The sequence below is a fragment of the Simochromis diagramma genome, unplaced genomic scaffold (genome assembly GCF_900408965.1).
Source record: "Simochromis diagramma unplaced genomic scaffold, fSimDia1.1 OVJJ01000302.1, whole genome shotgun sequence".
Taxonomy (NCBI): domain Eukaryota; kingdom Metazoa; phylum Chordata; class Actinopteri; order Cichliformes; family Cichlidae; genus Simochromis; species Simochromis diagramma.
Genome location: NW_024386792.1, coordinates 14454874 through 14477629, shown reverse-complemented (window position 1 = coordinate 14477629; position 22756 = coordinate 14454874). Strand labels below are relative to the sequence as shown.

General features: G+C 42.1%; 1 protein-coding gene across 2 annotated transcripts; it reads right to left on the bottom strand.

The window, feature by feature from the left end:
• Positions 1–1251: 1251 nt before the first annotated feature.
• map2k7 (mitogen-activated protein kinase kinase 7) lies at positions 1252–22208 on the bottom strand. Of its 2 annotated transcripts, XM_040024723.1 has the most exons (12): positions 21984–22208; positions 19872–19919; positions 15655–15799; positions 15212–15278; positions 13387–13500; positions 11874–11993; positions 11582–11689; positions 11311–11490; positions 10598–10678; positions 9763–9905; positions 9366–9411; positions 1252–9265 (listed from the first exon to the last, which is right to left on the bottom strand). In XM_040024723.1, exons 1-12 carry the CDS (start codon positions 22105–22107, stop codon positions 9122–9124), a joined length of 1320 nt encoding a protein of 439 aa, XP_039880657.1. In that variant the 5' UTR covers positions 22108–22208; the 3' UTR covers positions 1252–9121. The 2 variants fall into 2 exon arrangements, with proteins under 2 accessions (XP_039880657.1, XP_039880658.1); XM_040024724.1 differs by lacking the exon at positions 19872–19919 and having other exon boundaries at positions 21984–22206.
• Between the last annotated feature and the right edge of the window lie 548 nt (positions 22209–22756).

The window sequence follows — 22756 nt, the reverse complement described above, 5'->3', positions numbered from 1 at the left end:
AAATCAAATCACGATGCTTTGGCATGAAAAAAACTCCAGTGGTGGAATTAAAACAATTCTGTGATTAAAAGTGGGCCTAAATTCCTCCACAGTGAGACACTCATTACCAGGCACTGCAAATACTTGGTAGCAGTTCTTGCTGCCTGTTGTGTGTGGTCTATTTCTTTCTGTGCATGATTGCTACCGTTTTCTTTATTAAATTTTAACACACTCATGTGCTACATTTTCTTACCAGAAATCTACAGAAGTAAATCCGCTCTGTGTGGAACCAATAAAGTCTTAATCTTCTGTTTGAGATGTGGCGGAACAGCAGATTCACATCACAGATGTGCAGCCAATAAATCTGCAGACACTGTGCGATGCTATCATCCCAGTGGACCAAAGTCTCAGAGGAATGTTTCCGGCGCCTCGTTAAATCTATGACACGAAGAGTTAAGGCGGGTAGGAAGGTTAGATGGTTCAGTCCTAGCAAGGTGTACGTAAACTCAGAACAATTATCCTCTCCATGAAAATTATTATTTCCCAAATGCTGATTTGATGGCTTTCTGCAGGCCGGTCGGTAACGTTCACTTTAGTGTTCTGGAGGTAGTAATGGCCCAGAAACACGTTTTCTGCTCATTGGTTGATGATTTCTTTGCAAAATCTTGAGGAGACTCCCAGTTCCAGATTTACTTAAACATCCCCGCAACATAATACTCCCACCACCGTATTTCACTGTGCAGACGGTGTCCTTGGTGTACTTCAGTCTGGGTTGAAGGTGTCTCTTCTGCAGAAGTGGAGTTATTTTCTTGGTCTGCAACCTCGCGGTCCATTCTTGTGCAGAGCTCTGGTGACTGTCTTCTTTGAGACTACAAGTCCTGACTTGGCAGTTCTGGGGTCTTTAGGGACATCTCTTACTACTTTACCTTCCGGAGTCTTTGAGATGTTTCACTTCCTACCCATGTTCTGACACTTGAAAACGCTGTGAGCATCAATAATTATTTTTCCTCAAGTCTGAACGGATTTCTTGTTTTTGGTATGATGCTTTCTCGGGCAGAAGCTCAAACCCTTGCTGATGTTTTTGAGCTTTGTATAAATCAGAAAATAATTTTGTCTTTGCTGGTATTTTACACTCAAACAAACCCTACACTCTGACTACCTTGCATTGTGGGAATTGTAGGATGCAAGAGCTGTCCGTGACTCTCACACAGGTGAGGATATTTCGAAGAAGAGAAAAATACCACAAGACAAACTTTTTTTTTTTTATGAGTTTTTATTTATTTGATTTTTATGTCTTTTATTATGTTTTTTTTTTTTTACTCCAAAGAGATCCTGAGGTATTCACAATATAATGGCATTTATTTTATTTGAAATGACACTGGGGAGGGGGATGAAATACAGCTAAAAACAAAAAAATAAAACAAAACAAACAAACCAACAAAAACCAAAAAAAAGACAAAGGAAATGGGCAGTAAAGCTGTGTTGACTGATACAACGGTCAAGACAATAAATCGGTGCGTGTGTACATAAATGAAGCCTTTGAAGTCAGTCCTCTTACCCCCCTCACCACGCTCACAAGCAAAATCATGCAGTCTACACTGACAATTCAGAAGGAACAGGCAAAAAAAACAAAAACCTGTCAAAGCAGGCATGTCCCAACCTCGCTGTCATAACAACAAGCCAATCAGTCCACTATTAAAGTAGCTATCACCAGCTATACATTTTTAAAGAAAGTCAGCGCTGAGGGTGGCATCCACTGATTAAAACCATCCAAATTCAAACAACTTAACTGTGAATAATTAGCGAAGCACTTGAATCAAACACACCATGCAGTTGCTCCAAACCATGAGGAGTCTGATGGGGTCTTCTGAGAGGGTAAACAGCAAACAAAATCATCTGGGAGTCACATTAAAACCAGAAAGAGTGATTTTTACTGTGCTGCACGTTTCTTCTTCTTCTAAAATAAACTTTTAATCTACCGAGCAGACTGTACATTAGTGTGGTGATCGAGCACGACATTTAGCTTTCTGTACACGACGGTAAAAATGCCAATAGAGAGTCTACTCCTCTGCCTTGTATCCTGTTTGCCCTCCACAAAACAATAAAAATTACATATTAAAAAGAACCATAAAAAAAACCAAAGACAAATAACATACAAATGACTAATAAATAAATACCAGTGAGAAAAATACACTGTTGAATCATCTTCTTGCTCTGTCTCACAGATTTATATGATTGATAAAATAACTGCTGTGACTCTTAGAAAATAAGGAAAACACCCAATATTCTCCTCCTGTCTGCACAACAATCTGCAACACAAAACAAAAATAAAACCATCACAAGTGCAACATCAGTCACAACAGTCTCAGCAATTAAAAAAGAAAAAGAAAGCTCTGGTGTTTTACCATCAGCTCGATACTAGAGCAAACCAGAAAGAATAATAAAAAAAAAAAAAAAAAAAAAAAAAAGACAAATAAAATAAAAGAAGGGACAAAAAACCCCAAACCAAAACAAAAACACAAACAAACAAAGAACAACAACAAAAAAAACAGCACACAATTTATGACCCGAACTGGGGTAACAAGAAATAAACTGATCATGATATCTGATCAAAAGGAAAACAATATATAATAACAATCAAAATAATAAAAAAAAATAAAAATACTATCAGACTTTGAGTTCAGAGGTCATCTTTTATGTGGCGGTTTGACAAAGGTGGACAGACCAACTACAGCGTAACGGGAAAAACCAACTGCTCCACCTCGCCTATAAAAAGGAAACCTTTAGAAAGACGGACCGCCCCGCTCTCGATCACCCACTTATTTCCTTGTTCAATTTGGTGTCATCTTTGCCCTGAATAATAATAATATTAACAACAATAATAAAAACAGTAATAATAGTAATTGTGATGATAATAAAAAAAATAAAAAAAATAAAAGCTAATAATAATAATCACCATCAATAAAAGACTTTTGGTAGACGATTAACCATCACGCACACTCTCCACGCGGCTAACTGAAAAGAGAAACTGTGCACACGAACGAGGCGAAAACAGGACAAACACTGTCTGCTAATAAAGATCCAGCTCCTCCTCATCCTCCTCAACACATAGTGACGGGTCTGAAGTGAAAAAGCATGTTGGGGGGAAAAACAAACAAACAAACAAACAAACAAACAAACAAATTCTCTTTTCCTAATTACACAAAAATTCAACTTTTTTGTTGCAAAAGCAAAAATACAGAGTACACGTGTAAAAATCATAAATAAGAATAAAGTTTTGTGCATCCCCGTCCCAACCGACCATTGTCTTGGAAGAAAACAAAGAAACAATAAAAACAAAACAATGGCAGTTACAGCGGTGACAATAACATGCAATCGATATACTTTACAGCATTGATCTGTTACCTCCCCCCTCGCCAAAACCCCCCAAAAACAAACCAACAACAAAAGACAAAAACAAACTACAAACCCCAGTCTGACCCCCGTCCCCCCCCGTCCCTCCCTGACCCCAATACATTCCTTAAATATTTGTCAGCTCATTCAAAACATCTCTCTTGCTTTCTCGCTGAAGCCGGTGATATTAATCACACAGGGAGGGAAGGAGGGAAGGAGGGAAGGAGGGAGGTGGAGCTCGAGAAGGGGGGAAAAAAAAAAAAAAAAAAAAAAAAAAAGTAAAAATGCATCGATGCCAACTCTGTATGTACACGAAGCATCTCCCCCCCACCTCACCAGATGAAAACAAATTTTAAAAACAAACAAATCTGAAGCAAGCTGACATGGTTTGAATGACTGCATAGTGAAAATGATATTTGGTTTACTTACAGATGGGGTTACAACACGCACACGCGCACACACAGACTCCCTCACAAGCTAATATACACATAAAGCCACTATCGGCAGTAGCCAGCATTGCTGTGTAGAATGGGATAACTTTATACATTTGGTGTGTGTGTGTGTGTGTGTGTGTCTAGTTTAGTAATCAGATGTTTAAATTTCCCCCCCGACTCTCACACAAACACACATACAAGCAATTACATGTGACAGGATTTAAAGGTGGTGTGTGGCACAGTCAGCCAACCAAGTGAAAATGCACACCAACGGCACGGTCGGCAAGTGTGTGCGCGTGTTTGTGATATACATGTCAGCTTAATAACAGAGAACCTCAACAGCGGGAGACTGGGTCCAGCTTTATCACGAGTTAGCCGAGGCACACGCATGCACGCACAGTTTGAACACTGAGCGCTGAATAGGAAGTGCGGCGTGTACTGCCGAGCTTGTATTTGAAACTGCACCGATGAGAAGAGCTCAGGCTGCTGTGATGGCAGAGCACCAGAACCAGGGCTGTATATAATAGTTTTGGGGGGGGGGGGGGGGGTTCACCCGTCGTATGGAAGTGTGCACCACTTTAAATCAGTTCCAGCTCACATCCGGTGTCCGTATGAAAACCAGAGAACGGCTGAACTAACGGAGTCAGGCCAACTCCACCTCACATCTGCTCAGAGGCCTGGGTCAGTGAGTCAGGATCAAGCCGGGTTTTTCTGCATCACAAAGCTGGCCCACCTTTAACTGGGACTAATTAACATGATCGGGTCACACCAGAGTCATCATTCAGAAACATTTAACAACTTGGAGCGAGCTTACCAAGCCAGCAACCTAATCAATCAGCATCTACAGATAAAAACTACAGAAAGACTCTAATTGGGTCTGAATTATCAATGAGTATATTTTAAAGACGCAGCATCATCTGTACACGACATTAAAGGTCCGTGTGTGAGAATATTGGTCATAAATCAAACATTAATTTCAGTTTGTGTTGATGAGTCTTCTTAAATTATCAGGATTATTTTAGCCAAGTAAGGAAATATGTGCTTCCAATTCCCATTATGCTTTATTTTCTGCATTACACAGATACTGTAACACTAGTGGATAATCACTTTCCTACATATCTGATGTCAGCTCGGAACATATTTCCTTATATGGTTATAAGGAGGTGGGGCTTAGAAGCTGAATCTATGCTGGGGCTGAATCGTGCAAAGCTACTCTAGTTGATTAAAATATGGAGTTAGAAATGAGCACAATGTCACTTTTAATCTTTTACATTAACGGTATACCTCTTAACCTTTAACACCTTTTTTGCGGCTTCAATAACTTGACTGAAGAGGACACACTCAGATCGGTAAGCCCAGAGCTAACAGAGCCAGTCGTGTAGCAGCGGTGTGACACCGCTTATCCCGAACGGCCAACATTCAGGTGCTCAGTGATGCCAAGAGTCAGGTGAGCTCAGTTCCTGACTCAGGCCCGCGGTGAGTTTGAGCCAGCTGGTCATGTATTATTGCACCAGTCTCCCTCTGTACTGTATATGACACATACATGGGACATACTCCCCCCCCCACACACACACACATACACACACATCCTCTCCCACTAGCTAGAGAGATTTCATATATAATCATAGCTAAGAGTAATCAATTATAATGTCAATAACAAGACTCATAATGATAACAACAACGCTCTTTCGTCTTTTTGTTAAGTTGTGGTCACCTTTGGTGTGAACTATCAAGGTTGTCAAGCTTGCAGGCGACCTGCAGACAGATGGAGGAGTGGATGGACAGAGTGTTGGATGGATGTGGCACAAAGCATCTGGACAGACAGACAGACAGACCCGCCCAACCCCCAAATCATATCTACACTGTACAGAGTAGTAGTGTGTAGTGTGGCATCAGGATATGACAATTAACTGCTTTCAATACACACAAGAGGTACATTTGTGGTGAGGCGTGAGTTAGTACTTGCGTGAAGCCAACCTTTCTGCACGTCCTTCTCTAATCTATCCAAGCTTCTCTCACTTGCTTTTGCTCTCTTCAGACTTGCTTTTTTTGGTAACACGTGTATCGACATTGCATTATTTCACTTATTTGGCTTAAAAGAACAAGAATAAAATATTCGTCCTTTGGGGAAAAGAAGTGACAGCAGCGTCTAACGCAATAAAAAAAAAAAACAGTAGCAGCAGCAATGCAAATAAATAACAGTCCGAACAGAACAGTAAAAGTCACAAACGCAACAAGCTAAATCGCTAAAATCAGAATTGGTAGGTTGGCGTAACACCATGAAAGCTCTTTACAACCCCCCCCCCCGAAACAAACAAAAACAAACAGCTAGCCTCAGAGCTCAGCACTCCTGTGTGAAACTGCTTCCTCTCTTACACTTACTTCCTGTCACTCAGCTTGTCTCCGACTTTCCTTGAACTTGCCACCACGCTTTCTTTATCCTCCTCGTCACCTCACGTTGCCCCACCCCACACTCATTTATACCATCTTGACAACATTCCCGGACCCCTCTCCGTCTCTCTGACTTCGCGTTTCCCCCTCTCCGTCATCGCCTCTCCTCTGTTCTGTCTAGCAGCGATTTGGTGTTTGTGGGATGTAGTCTGAACATCTAGCATGCTTTGGCTGTGGTCCCGCAAGAAGGGAGATATTAGCGCTCTGCTCAGTCGGCCTATGTAGACTTGCACTCACGTTTACACAGTATATGTACACACATCCTTTAAGCTGGGTTCTCAAACTGTAACTCACGTCCCAGTGGTCAGCCTGTTTTCTTTTGTAGAAATAAACAGGGAGTGAAAAAAGAAAAGAAAAAAAAAACAAAAAAAAAAAACAAAACGCTTTGAATGGGGATTTTTTTTACCTAATCAATTAAAGTAATTCTGCAAAAGGTAACAACTCCTCTTTTTTCCACCTCCTAGTCATCTTTTACATCTTGACTGTAACAATTCTTGGTCTCAGTATATAATAATGAAACCAAATCAGTCCAGTAATCCACTGCGCAGCTGAAGAACAAAAGGAGAATATGGGAAAAAGAAATGACTCAGATAAATCAGCAGAAATTAATAATGGCATATCATTGATATTCATCCAAAAGCTCGGTAAAAACAGGATAATGATCCAATACAAACAAAATGGAATTACAGGCCCCAGCCTGACAGTTTTAGCCTCCTAAAAAACACACCAGCACTGCTCAGACTCTCCTCCGTGGATTCTTAATATCTGAAGGTTTGCAGGAGCAAATCTAAGTCTCTCGGCCTCCGCCAACAACCCACGCGCAGCCTTTGGTCTAAGAACACTGTGGAGCACTACGGAGGCAGAGAGGTGGACAAAAAGGAAGAGGTAGACGAACAGAGAGTGAAGTAAAGAAATGCTCCACAGGTCATAAGATCTACACCTTTTAAATTCTCTGTACAAAACCCCCAAAAACGCTCCCATTTTTTAAAATCACCCAGCTGCTCTCTCTCTTGTAACATTTGTTAAATCTTTCAACTTTCAATCTTCCAGAAGAAGTTCAAGCTACATCCACACTAATACGTTTCATTTTAAAACGGCGTTTTTCATTAAAAATCTCCGTCTACACTAAACACGCCTGTAACACTATATCACGCTGATATATCGCATACAACGTGAACAAGTGTGCCAGTGTAAACAGGGAGCAGAGGGCCGGTAGCTTCAGGAAAATACTCCAGAGCAACAAAGCCAACTGCAAGAAGCTTTTCTGCTTGGACAAATGAGGCGAGACGGCTTCTGAACGTAACACAAGAGACTGTCGCAGTTTCCAGGCTTCTCCCTGTACTGTTCACATTCATGCACAGGGTCTACTACAACCTAGCTTGATTGGAAGTGGGCTCTCCATTACAAACCACACTCTTTGTGTCTTTCCAAACTTTGTGCATGTTCGGATTTTTAAAATTGGCTCATAATTAGTTACATTTCTGCTTTTGTTGAAAGTACAAATAACAGAATGACACGTGGCCGCTTTTTGTAGTGTTTTAAATGCCTAAATAAACTGAACTCTGATTAGTTCCTGATTAGTATTGCAAGTTCCAGCTTATGTCTGACCAATCAGAAGGTACCTCATCATACCCTGCTGCCTAATTTACAGACCCGTTAACAGCCAAATGTGTGTGTGAACCTGGGCTATAGACTGGAGGTCGTTGAATGACGGAGCATGACCCACTACAGCCTTGCTGTGTGGATGTTCATCGCACATGTAGTAAAAACTACACTTTTTAAAACAAAAACGTCAGTGTGGATGTACTCGCGGCACGCATCGATCACCAAAAAAAACAAACCCGTCTTCAAAACAATACATGACTTATTTTCTATAAAGCTAAAATGCAACGCTAATTTTTTTGTGAGTGTTTTTCATTGTTTCTCCCCAACACAAAAAATTATGCTATTTAAAAAAAACACAAACAAACAAAACAAAACAAAAAAAACAAAAGCCTTTCAAATTAAAAGCACAGCCAACAGATTAATCTGTTCTCGTTTGTGTGTTAGAGCTGTAGTGTGAAGGTGAATTAACGAGGAAATACAACCTCACTATTAAAAGCCGGTGAGTGAGTCGTTATAGTTATCCATACATAGAAATGCTCACACTGACATATACACACGCACACAGACACACTACATATAGATACAGCCTGAGAATGTGTGATGGTAGAAACACCTGAAGAATCATAATTGCACCAGACTTTGTTCTTTCCTCTAAATCGTTTATGTACAAGAGCGGCTTGTTTTTGCTGAAGTAGCAGATGCTTTGTTCCAGTGTGTAGTGACTACTCTGTTTACGAATCCAATGGCTTGGATCAATGTCGGCGACAGACAGACGTGTGTGTAAAACTACTGAAAAGAGGAGAAAATGTAAAAGCATATACAAGCTACACACACAGTTTGTATGTGAGTGTCTGGCTGCAACACACACTGTGATGTGATGATAGCGTGGTGAGCGCTAACAGTGTCTAAACCAAATGAAGCTCACTACAGCGTGCATCCCCCCCCCCCAACCCCGTGTCTGTCTGTCCAGATTCAGCACCCTAATAACCAGAACCACCTGCGTCAGCCATCCATCCCTCTGTCGCTCCATCGCTTAATCTGTCCATCCAGAGTCCTCCACTGAGTCTTCGTGCCTCCCTCCTCTGTGGGATCTTCAGGTCTCTTCTTCCCCAGGGGACAGATTGACAGACGGGATGGGTGTAGCGCTTGGCGTAGCTGCGGACGGCTAGACTAGAATAGACTGAGTCTGGGCTTGGCAAAGCTAAAGCTAGGCTAGTCTAGCGTACGGCTAAGCTGACGCCAGGCTGGTCGAGGCTAGGCTACCTACTGAAGAGCGAGTGGAGTTGATGCTGATGGCTGTAACACTGGCTGCTGCGAGGCGACTCGGTGCGATCCATCACCACCTGAAACCAACCAGCCACGTCTACGTCGAGCACCTCGTAACGCCGAATGAAACTATGCTCCTAAAATGGAGGAGAAAAGATAAATATTGCATTTACCTACAGTTGTGCTGTGAGTAATTTAAAAGATCTGGGTCGACCATTAGAAAAAAAGGCGACTCACCAGCAGCTGATGGTATTTTGGCCTTTTTCTGTGATCCTTTGTGAGGCTACAGAGAGATAAATGCATTTTACGCAAATTTTTTAATGAACTTAGCATCAATGTTATTTCTATTGCACATTTTGTTACAGGAAAATTAGGCATGTGTTTTACAGAAGTACACAAGAGATCAGAAAGACTGAAATACAAGACAAATAACAACAAAACACCCATTTAAATATACACAAACTGCACCACAGATGATCACATTCGTGCACACAGATGAATTATAAGCCTGAGAGAACAGAAACGTTTACTCTTAATGTGGACACAGCTGTCCAGTCATCACCCTGATCACATGATGGCTCTAGAGTGGACTGCTGTCAGTGAGCGCCAGCTTTACAGTGGAATTTTCACTCACCAGTCTTTGACAAAGGACTGGAAGTCGAGGGAGAAACCCATGCCGAGAGGCAGAAGAGGAGGGTCCTCCTGCAGCACTTTGGTCAGAACCTCAAAGTCTGTCTTGCAGTTCTTGTAGGGAAACTGTCCTGTAGCCAACTCCACCTGGAAGAACCACAAGCAACCTGTTAATGCCCTCAAGTGATCTACAAATAGAAACAAAAACATTTCTGTCACTTTGTACTTTGGTTTTTGAGCCCAAGAGTGAACTTTTAGATTACAGTTTGTGTCAACTAATACGCAACGCCAACCGTTCCTATCTGGTTATAACAAACTACACTCAATTTAAAAAAAACAAAACATGATAAGTAATAAGACAGAATCTATAAATTTTAAACATCACAGGTCAAATTTATGCACTCGTGTTGCGTTGCATGTTTTTTCTCGTGTTAGCAGAACAATAATTTGCCGATCATAGAAACGTATTTGCTAATCTAAACGGTTGGACATGAACAATTTTAGTTTGCGCGCACACACAAAATGCTACACGCTGGTCTACACTACTTGTAATCTGACCTACTTAACTCCCAGTATTCGCAGCCACTAGAAACCGATGCAGTTATGACCACACTTGTTAAAAATGTTAGTCGATTTGCGACATGCCGTTATTACCACATCTTATCGCTGCATCACCTCATGCATCACAGCTGCACATTCAAACAGCTGTTTTAATGTGAATGGATCTGCCGTTCGGTTCTTATTTTGCAACTGTCTTTCAGTGTCATCGATGTAAATATTACGACCAAGGGCACCACTGACAGTCACTGCAGCACCTTAGACTGAAATGACAGACTTACCAGAGAGATGCCGAGGCTCCACACGTCTGCCCGGATGTCATAGTCAGGTTTGGTGGGATCTGGAGGGTCTATTCTTTCAGGCTGCAAGAACGAGAGAGAAAAAAAAAAGAAAAAAGAAAGAAAGAAAAGAACAGGCAACACTAAGGTTAGCTGTCCCGAGAGTGTGCATTGTGTGGAGTGGGATTTCTGCAAGCACAGCCTCATAAACACTCAAAGTTTGAACACGTTCAAGTCTTGTGCTTTATCTTACACCATTGTGACAGTCACCACTAAACCTGCTCTGTGGTTCCCTCAGTTTGTAGTCAGTTCGTTTATACTTGATTTATTAAAATCTTCTACTCTCACCAAGTTATCCTGCATAGCATTGTCCACAACAAAGCAGCAATAACAGGTTATCAGGGTTGAATTCTAAGACACCCAAAAATTAAAGTAAACTAATGAGACTACCCCCTTTGGGGATCTCCTCCCAGATCTGGTTCAGGGCATCACTCAGCTCCTGGACAGCCTGAGGTGAAGCCTGGTGGCATCAGACTCAAATGTAACATAACTAATTAACTGAAACTAATTAACAACCATTTCGGCTACTTAACTGACCAGATCAATATCACAGAAGCTTAACCGACTCGATGCTAAAGTGTGTCTTCAAGTTTTTAAGTAGTGTACACACATCCCCTTAACGGCTAGACTGTGTGTGTATGTGTGTTTTCACTTACTGCCATGTAGGCAGCACAGCCGGCGCTGCGGGTCTTGGCCTTGGAGTCGACGAGGCGTCCGCTGATGCCGAAGTCGCACAGTTTAATCTGACCTTTAGCGTCTAACAGGATGTTAGAGGGTTTGACGTCCCGGTGGATAACGCCGTGTTTCTCTTTCAGGTACAGCAACGCTTTCACTATCTACAGAGGACACACACACACACACACACAGATTGTAACAACAAAAACGAACATAGGAGCAGAGTGGTTTGTGTGTGTTCCTGCCACTTACTGCCACTGTCATCTTTCCGAGGATTCGCTCTGGGATGGGACCCTGGATTCTCTTCTTTAGCTTCTCAGCACAAGTTCCCATCAGCTCCATGGCGATGAATACATCCGTCTGCACACATACACACAAACACACAGTTAGTAGCTAAGGTCTGGGAGCTTGAGAGTTCACTAAAATAAGAGAGTCAAAAACACCCTGGGTGCAGATATATAAAATAAACCTGGGGCTGCACTGTTACAGTACTATAATTTTATTGCTGTGATTACAAACAGTTAAGTATTTTGGGAACACTCACGTTGGTCACTATGGCGCCGTAGCACTGGATGATGTAAGGGCAGTCATGACTCTTCAGCACCACGTCCAGGTCCATCAAGATCCGCTTGTTCTCGTCTTTGTTTCCTGTGCGACGCATTTGCTGGTGACACACAGACAACGTAAATGAACACAGGCACTACGCCGAGTGTAGGCTTTAATAAAACAAAGGCTCCCCTGGTGCTTTGACTGACTGCCTAATTATTAAACATCCCAGAAGGGCTACAATTAAATGATCTCATTAATAGCGGGTTTGTTATATGGGGGTGTAACTGCTCCTCTGTTGGTAAACTATTCACAATTAAAGTACAAAGGAAAATTAAAACAGTGAGACTACACTGAGCAGAGCCTTGAGTGCCTTCAATCTCTGGCTCTCTGTTTGGATTTAGTCCCAGTATTTTGATTATGGTACCTGAAGTTAGAGAATGTGTGTTCCCATCATCTACTATGAGCAGACAAACACGTCTGGACTACAGTTAGTCCAAAAAAATACTCACATTAAGAAGCGCAGTTTTATTCAAATTGCAAAAACCAAGATTAAAAAATAAAATATAGGCGTTCATACAATAAAGGACAAAGTAACTGAGCTGGGATCCACATTTCAGCCTGGCCAGCCATCCAAGAAAAGGAAATACAAATAAACGTGTCCATGTGAGTGTTCACAGCATCTAAGCTAAGTCGCCATAACGCTGTGGTTTCAATCTAGTCCAAAAACTTCTGAGAAGCAGGGGTATCTGCGCTGCAGCAGAACCATGTACGATTGTGTTTAGCGTGCAGATATTTTCCACGGTTTACAAGCACAAACACGACTGCAGCTGAGGAGTCGCCACAGCGGGTAGCGCCACATTATTTAACTTGGCTGATTTTTATGCCGGATGTCTCCTCCTGGGGGTCGAAGCAGAGATCTTTCACGAATCACTACATTTCCTGCCTCTGTCATTAACATTTTAGAAATGTCACCATTATAAATTTCACACAGTTTGATAATGTCATGAAAAATCTATTTTTATCTGCAGCTGCAAACACTTTAAAGACGGCTGGCCAAGATGATATTTGAGAGCCAGTATCAGTAATTTCCTGCGCCTTTAACTTTCTGACAATGGGGAACAAAACGAATGAGTACAACTACATTATGAAGTGATGTGATGAACCAGGCGTGTCCATCCATCTATCCTGATCCGGGGCTGGGTCCCAGCTTCACTCTTCACCCGAACCCCTTTATGAGTAAAAACCTTGACGTTGAGGTGAAAGTCACCAGGGTTCAAACTTGTCTGAGATTTTACACATACATACATACATACATACATAATGGTAAGAATTTCAAAATCCTACATCGCCTCGTTCTCCATTTATTGCATTATTATCAAGTCTTGCAAAGACAAATGCAATATTTGTGTGTATAGTGTTTAATTTTGATCAGTTTTGAATTTTTTTGGTTTGTTTTTTTCTTTTTTGCCCATTTTAAAACAAACAAACAAACAAAACAACTATCTTACTTTGACCGCAATGACATGGCCCGTCTTCTTGAATCGCACTTTGAAGACTTGTCCACAAGTCCCGCTGCCGATCTCCCCCTCGCTGAACAGGTCTGTTACCTCTGCTGGATACCGCTGAAACAACATTTCAGACTCTGTGTTTCAAGTATTTTAGTGATTCAAATGTTAAAACAATACAAATACAAACTCTTTAACAACCTGAAGACTTTCTGCATCATGCAGCAACAGTGAACTGCTCTGTGATACTTGAGAACAAACGCTTGGATCTGTGGATGAGCCAAGGCTAAAGAATAGCAGCACACAGTGAGAAGATGCGTAATTGCCTTGCTTTGTTAAAAATAAGTCACTGTTGACTGTGCTGCAGTGAGTGACAGCTCACTGAGTGCATTATGTAGCAGAGCCTTTGGGCTAATGAGAAGAAGAACAAACAATCTGGAGAGCAGTAATGAGTCACATAATTTTCTCAAGCATCTTCAAACTCCGACTGGCACTCGGTATGAAACTAGACCTGAAGGCTGGAAGAGGGAGAAAAAACACACAAACTAAACAAGGCCAGACATTGTTCAGCAAACAGCAGACACGCCAAGGTTGTTGCTGGTGTGCATGATGCTCTGTTTGCTGTCTGTGCACTGCCCAAGAACATGCTGGACGTGGACCCGATTTAACACGGTTCTCTGTGCTTATTTATTTATTAGGTGGACCTCTTCAACTGCTCCTTCATGACATTTCTAATCAGCCAATCACATGGCAGCACTTAGGAATGTAAACATGCTCAAGACGACCTGCCGAAGTTCAAACTGAGCATCAGAATGGAGAATTAGGTGGATTTTGAACATGGCATGGTTTTGGATGCCAGACAGGCCCTGTGACATTACAGACCACATCAAATCATCTCAAACTGGTTTCTTTCAGTGTACTCAAACGACCTCCAGAGTCACAAGGTCTCAATAGAGGACCTCTGGGATATTGTGGAGATTTACATCACAGACCTGCAGCTGACAAATCTGCAGCAAATGTGTGACGCTGTCACGTCAACATGGACCAAAATCTTGAAGGTTTCCAGCACCTTGTTGACCAAGAGCACGTCTTTGGACTGTGGGAGGAAGCCGGAGAACCCGGAGAGAGCTTGCGTACAAACACACACCATGTAACCTGTAAGTATACCGCACCGCAACTAACAAATACATCTGGCTTAATTTCTGTATATTATTAGCCAGTTAGCCAGCTATACCACCCTGACCTCACCTGATCTCAGAGGCTAAACAGGTTTGGGCTTGGTTCCTATTGGAAGTGGGAATACCAGGTGCTGGAAGCTGTCGTAGAGCAAATTATCTACTACTTGGAAGGTTTGCAGTTTGATCCCTGCCTATTCCAGTCTGCATGACAAAGCACCTTTGGTAAACACGTTGGGAGTAAGTGTGTGTAGACTCAGATGTAGAAAAATGTGCTTACGTGAATGAGACACACCGATTAAAGTGCTATGAGCACTCAAGTAGAGTACTTGAGTGCTATATAAAAACCAGTCCATTTACTATTTATCATTTTCCTACTTTCTCTGTAGTACAACTAACCAGGCCCGTTAACAGGATATAAATCTTTGGGGGGAAAAGAGGTCACAATTATAGTTTGATTCACGCCTGAGTGCCAGACGCTATTTTTAAAAACATTTTTTTTAAATTGTTTTGGAAGAAGATTGAGCGTTGAGGTTTGGTTGCACAGACAGCGTTTGCTAAAAAGCGTCAGCTCACAGAGACACAAAGCAAAAGCTACATCACGTCTGCGTCCTCATTCTTAGTTTCACTTCTGTAACTACAACGTGTCTCACCTGCCCGTCGATCTTCAAATAACCCGTCTGTTTCATGATCTCCTGCAATTTCTGGTCAATCTCTGCACTGCAGGGGAGGCGGAGGACAAAAAGGAAAAGAAATCAGTGTCAGGAAATGCAACAGGAAGTGCGTACAACCTACGCTGCCAGATGAGAGACCTGACTCATAAATGGAGTGGATTACTGAGCGTCTCTTTCACCCACACTCTGCATGTAGATCCATAACACACAACATCATGACCTGTCACAGAGTGTGCATCTACTCTCTGTGTTCCTTCTTTGTCTTACAAATTAATGGGAGTACTGGGATACTCCCAGAAAGGTTACTGATTTTTTAATCAAAACCATTACCATTCATCATAGGACCACGAGGACACAGTAGAACCTGTAAATGCTTTTTTCCCTTGTAATCAGAACAGCACATGTTTAAGATGTGAACGCACTTCTCTAGGCTCTTCTGTAGGCCATACGGAGGCGTGGGCAGGGTTAGCATGTGTCGTGGGCGGCTGGGGTACGGGTGGTGCTGGGGCGAGCTCTCTGAAGATGACGAACGGCTGCCTCCATCGTTAGCCAGGGGCAGCTGGAGCGCTGGGGGAGAGGGGATATGAAAAATTAGACCCTGAAAGGAGAAGATGGATGATGATGGTACTGTTGCTTAAAGGGATGGTAGCTACTTAAAGCTGCTGACCACCAGTAAAGAAGGCGATAATGTGGCGTTTTTAATGGTATTCTGACTGTTCTCTGCACAATAAAAGAAAGATATGATGCTTGCTGAGGTCAAAGAGTTTGCTCATTACATCGCTATGACCTAGATCCTGCACATTATTTAGCCATTACTGGAACTTGTTTTTTTTTTCCTTTCCCCTCCTCTTTGAGTGTTACAGCTTTGTTTTGGTTCCGCTGATGTCCTGACCAAACGTTAAAACAAACAGGACGGTTATCTCAGAGCACTATTCTCAGACAGAGAGAAACTGCACAGATTTAATGCACAGTTTGGGAGTCACAGTTTGTTTTTAAGAGGAAAACTACAAGTTCATTACAACACGGGTTTCATTTTTACTGCTTCAGGCCGCGATTTTGAATATGAAAGTACTTTACTCATTACAGATCTTAGAACGAAGCGATCTAGCGGGAAACAGTACAAGCACAAACCCCTGCACCAAAAGAGGCTGTTAATTAGCCTGCGCTGCAAAGGAAAACCTGAACCAGGGGTTAACCCTGTAATGAGGAAGCACATATTTAATGTGTCCTTAGATTGCCAGCAATTTCAGATTTTATCAAGTACTGACTTATCTTAATTAGTGGTGCAACGGATCACGGTTGATCCATAATCCGAACCGATCCCACTCCACGGTTCGGCACGCACGTGATCCGAAGATTCGAAAAAGAAGGGGAAAAAAAAAAAGTATGTGTATGGTGCGCGTGGTGGGTCTGTCAAGCGATAGTTATGGCCAGTGCTAGCGGTCCAAGTGGAGGAGCAGAGGAGTTTTCGGTATTTAAGCAGCCCTTTGCTGCCCAATCCGACCGGGCTAAAGCTATTACAAAAGCTATTGGGTTGTTTAGCTGCAGACGGGAGGCCGTATTCCGTTGTGCAAAACAAGGGGTTTAAACTATGATGAACGGGCTTGAGCCACGCTATGATGTCCTGTTCCAAGCATGTATGAGCAGGAAAAGTTTAAAGTTATGGCTGAACTGTCCCAGGCATCTTCTGTTGCCCTAACTACTACAACTCGGTGGACCTCCAGGGCAACGTAAAGCTACGTGACCGTGACAGCTCATTATATCACAGCGGAGTGCGATATAAAGAGCTGTATGTATTATTGTAGGGTCTACCTTACAATATAAACCGCCTTGAGGTAACTGTTGTTGTGATTTGGCGCTTTATAAATAAAATAAAATTGAATTGAGTGGTAGATACAAAGCCCTGTACTGCCTTATATTGAACCATAATTTGTTTTTTAATAATTGCGTGGAATGAGACTAGAGTTGAATGTTTTTAAACAGGAAAAAAAAATACTTCAATAAGTAAATAATTAAATGTTCAATTTTTGTCTTTTTTCCACTGATCCGAAAATTGATCCGATCCGTGACTTAAAACCGTGATCCGATCCGAACCGTGAGATTTTTGATCCGTTGCACCACTAATCTTAACCATAAAACCAACTGCAGGAAAGAAAACCTAAAACATGACCAAAAAAATAAAAAAAATAAGGCGACAGACTGTAGTATCAAATAAAAGAACTATTATTTAAATAAAGTCAGGCAGCACTATTTAACTTTTCCTGGCTTGAAAGGGGGACTAAACACATGAATGATTAGTGAGAGCAAATACAAGTGAGAAGTCACATTTCATCTTATTTTTCTTTTGATAAATTTAAAAAACTGCAGACGATTTTACAATATTTTGGTTAAACTGTTAAAGCGCTGTAGGTGTGGTTTGGCTGCAAAGGAAATCAAGACAGTGAATACCAGATGCTTCTAGCCCTTTATAAAGATAAGTCCAAATCATGCATTCGAAGACGTGTTAAAACGCCACCAGCCGTGTAATATCAGGTTCATATGCAAAACAAGCACAAACTCATCCTTCAATAATAGACGTATTAAAGAATTTCAGGAAGAAACGATCTGCAGTAGTATTAGTACCGGTCATGCACCAAATTCTCAGACAGAAAGTCAGCAGCTGCAGTGACCACCCTGAACGTAAATATTATTACAGACAGGTTAACAGCAATCTCCCATCATCGTCTTAAAGGTTTGCAACCAGTATGCAACGTATCTCAAGGACCATGCAGTGTTGTTGTTAATACGATTTGGAGCTTTTTTTGTAGAGAGCCAGCGGGCGTTTGGATCCGTGAGTCACCTGTATGAATGAAGCCTGTAAGGGGAGAACCAGTTAGTGAAGGAGAGGAGGGGGTTAGTGTAACAAGAAAGGAGGATTCAGGCGGTCTTTGGCACAAATTGCATCTCCACAGTTCGACTGGCTCCAGATGGACGGATGGGAGGATTGATGAGCAGACAGAGCGAAGGAAGGGAGAGACGCACAAACACAGATACTCGCAGGCACTGCTGCACCGCCTCCTGCTCACACAGTGCCGCTGCAAAAGGAAGGGGAGGGTGCCAGAAGATGAGAAAACACACAACATCAAACGATCCGATGTGAGAGAGACAGAAGAGATTCGGCCAAAACTGCATAGCACAGACTGAGGCTGGAAGTCAGACAGACAGTCACTCTTGGACAGGAAGGCAAGTCTTCAGTCGACACACAAAGAAAACAGAGAGAGAGAGGGAGGCCGGAGTGCTCGCAGCACTCCTGCAGGCGGACCAGTGGGGATGCTGGATTAGAGACTGTGTCAAACGAAACACAACCCCCAAAAAACAAAACAAAAAAACCCCCATCGTGCCGTGCAAAAAAGCCACATGCACCGTGATTCTCTGCCTCCAGCGAAACACGGGTTAATCATCCGACACATGTCCACACACACACAGTGAACATTAACACATACCAACACTTCCCTGCCACTGACACGCATTCACACAGAGGGAGGAGCAGAGATGGAAAGATGGAGGGATGATGTGAGTGTAGAGGAGGTGTAAATGACTGCTGGGATAAAATAACAGCGCTAGATTCATAAACAGGGATTAAACTGATTCAGCTGTAGGATGACCACACGAAGCAGGGACGCACCGATCCAGCTTTTCCAATTTATCTGCGCTAGCTCACTGTAAGAATCACAGGCTACTGTGCATAGCTCTCATTTACAGTTGTCCTTTCCTTCTCTCAGTCCAAACGCACCTCCTTTCACCGCTCCTCACAAACCCGTGTTGGATGCGGAGCTGTCAGGATACAAGTGAAGTGAAATGACAGTATGGAGTTGATCCCTGCTTTGAACTCACGTCAGGAAGAGTAATTCAGAGTAAAAGTCAACCCAATCAAATATGTGGAGCTACCCACCATCCTGTGTGAATAAGAGAGCTGCTGAAAGTTGCTTCAACAGAGACGACAGAAAACAGGTTTCTTTGTATGAAGTCCAGGAAAAGCTTCCACACAAGTGTGAGACTAAACAATGATAACAATGGTTAGAGAGAAAAAAAAAAGCATTGTCTTGTTGGATCACAGTATTATCACCATTATCCAATATTTAGATTGTATGATCGGCGCATCCTTATTGAGTAGGAAATAAAACTGGATGCTTATATGCTGGCCTGCTGATGGTAATCCATATCTTTCACATAAGTTACTTTTATGAGTTATTCTAAGTCTATTCTAGTCTGCCTAGACGATATAACCCCATATTAGGTGGTGGTCAGATTTAACACTAGCTATCATTTGTAAACACAGTATCATATTTCTCACCATAGCCCTATCCATTCAACCTCTAAATTAAACTGGATGTTAAGAGAAACGTGGAGAACGTCGTGGTATCGAGGTGTTTTTTAAGCTTTACTTGCAGGGCCAGAACGAAGAAAACTATTGAGAATGTGAGAAGCAGCCAAAGTTATTCTTGTCTTATAGGTCTAAAGAAGTGTGCATTTATACTAAAAACAAAAAACAAGAAAGAGAGAAGATGAAGGAGGAGGGAGTGGATGATGCAATGGAGGACAAAGGTGTTGGTAAGGTGGGGGGGTGCAGTGGCAGAGAGAGCGATGGACTGAATGATACCTGCACGCTGGGAAGGGGCTGGAGCAGGACTGAGCTGGATCACGATGACTAGACGGAGGAAAGAAAATACACACACACGCACATTACTGCAGTGTTCTACTGAGACAATCGCACATCTTTTGCACACACACAAATCATAAAAATCCCTCAAAAACAAACAAAAAAACCTCACCACACACACACACGTCACTCGCTCATTTCTTCACAACATAACTTGAGTGGTTTAAACTTAAATTGAACTTTTTCTTATTGTCTATTAATCTCATGAAGACTATTAATGAATCATAGTGTTTCTTATATTTTCTTTGGCACTCTTTTCCCAGGATTTAAAATAAGGCCACGTATTGAAGGTTCAAGAAAAAGTGGGTCAGTAGCTTACTGTGTCACTTCATATGAAACCAGTCAAATCTGAAAAAAGCTCCATCAATCAGCTGTTTTTTGTCCTTATACAGTAACTTTAGTGTATTTACTGAAGCCATGCAAAATTTGACCGTCATTCAGTAAATACTCTGAGGTACGGGCCCTTAAGTACACATTGGTGGGTGATTTCACAATTTTCGCCTAAACCGGAAAACTGCAGTATTTAAACACTGGAGGAATCATATTTCGATATTTTGTCCAGATATTAGACTGGTGCATCCTAATTCTGTAGAAAAGAACATTTTATCTCCAGTCAGTACAGAGTGGGGATAAAACTTATCTTGTTGTAGTTTTTAAACAGTTATTGTTGTTATTCAGTCAATTTTTATGTGACCATTGCCTGCATTTGTGACGCTATCAAGAAAATAAGGTGGATCAAAAAGCACAGAGGGCCTGTCGTGTTGGAAAAGTGTCATGATGGGCTAAGTTTTGCATGGCTTCATTAGACATTAATGACGCCAAAGTTAAAAACAAGTGATTCTAATGGAGTCTATCAGACTTTTCATGTAATAACACAAGGTGGAAAAAAAAGCCAATTTTGCACCTTTGTTGGCAATAAATCAAGCTTTAATCTCGCAGAAATGACCTTTATCACCAGGATTTGAATCCACGGGAGCAGATTTTTAGGAGGTTGTAGACTTCAAATGAGATTTCAACAATAAGAAAAAACTTCGGATTTAACCCATTCACTCTCTTTGTGACAACATAATCAGCTTCATAACAAACAATTCAAATAACAGGAGGAAAAAGGTTTGTGGTCTCGAACCTAATGAACGGACAACAAGATCTGCAGAAAAAAATGGGTTTCAGATTGCTAACACTTTGAAAGTCTGCTGGTAAGAATGTAAAGATAATGAAGAGCTTTGGTGTGTAAACCACAGCAGAGGCAGGCTGCAGACCTCCCTGCTGCTTGACTTTTCGCCTGAAAGGGCCCCAACATCACTGCTAACACCAGCTCCTGTGACACCGAGTTTTTGTCCACTAACACCCGTGGAGCGCTTCATTCAATATATGTGCGACAAATCTCAATTTTCACAAGATTTGTTACGTCGCACCAGTGTTTGCCACAGCAGCCAAGCCGCAACCTACGTTAAGTTAACGCATCCAGAGCTAGCGTTATTTAGCCTGCTCAAATTAGCATGTTTCGTCAAGATCAAAATGGCAACTAAAACAAAGTCTATGGCAAAAATCACGATCAAATGTACCGCATGCAGGTTTTCAGAGTGTATAGATGCTCTGCGGCTGACTGGCAGGACCACAGCTTTTCATGCGCAAACTGAAACTGCATTACATTTTCTGACGCTGGGCCCCGCCACAGACTATCAGAGCGTCTGCTAGCCTGCTAGCTTAGCATGTTTGACAGGACAATCAAAACAGATTCAGGGACACGTCTACCGGCAAGATGTTTCGTAACATCGCTTCGGTTTGTATACTTTTCCTTTACGTTACTCACTACAGAAAATGTCCCACTTATTTAATTATTAATTTGGCAATAAAATAAGCGGGCCAGCCTGAGTCTGTGTTTGTTTATGTAGCTAGCCTGTTAGCATGAAGGTAGCAGCAGCATAACAGCCCCGACTCCTTCACTCCGCTCCTCTCCTCTCCCCCCGCTCTCCGGCCCCGCAGCTCCGATCTTTCCCCCTGCTATTCTGGCCGTTACCGACACCCCGGTCCTCCCCAGTGGACACTCACTCGGCCTCGGTCGTGACCGCTGTGGACTCATGTCGATGTTGAGGTCGATTCTCCGGCGAGCTTCTTCATTCTCCTGCTTTAGTTTCTCTTCGATTCGCGACAGCCTCTGTTCCAGCGACGACATCTTGAAAAATTGAGCACCATGTAGTTCCCAGCAGAGCTCTCGACTCCCCTCTCTGGCAGGCAGGCCAGCAGCACACTGACTGACTGACTGACTGACACACACATATACACACAACACACGCGCGCGCACACACACGCTGCAGTAACACATGTGTCCTAAAGACCCACTGCCACACTCATTCTTTTTCCCCCATAGATTTTTGGTGCCCACCTAAAGAAAATCATAATTTATACCCTAATACTGCTAAAAACAAATATTCTTGGTAGCAATTACCAATTAATTACCCATTTTCAGGATTGGAAAAAAAAACAGTTACTGGGCAGCAAGCAGAAATCAGAGTTTGTTTGCATTTTAGGACGTGCACAAAATGCACGTTTAGGTGTTAATTTCAGTATAATTTGTAGCAGCAAGACTGAGAGGGAAGGTTTAAAACTGGTAGTGAGACTAGACCGGGTTCCAGTCGAATGCTGCTGAACAGGTAGATTACACTAGGAGTTTATAGTATGTACAACATCCTTATTGTTACAGCAGTTGTTTTCAGTACTTCCACCCCTCTATGCAAGAAATGAACATCAATCCAATCTAATATAAAGTGTTCAGAGTATCTTAGATATAAAAATCACACAATAAGGTTCCACACATGTTAAAA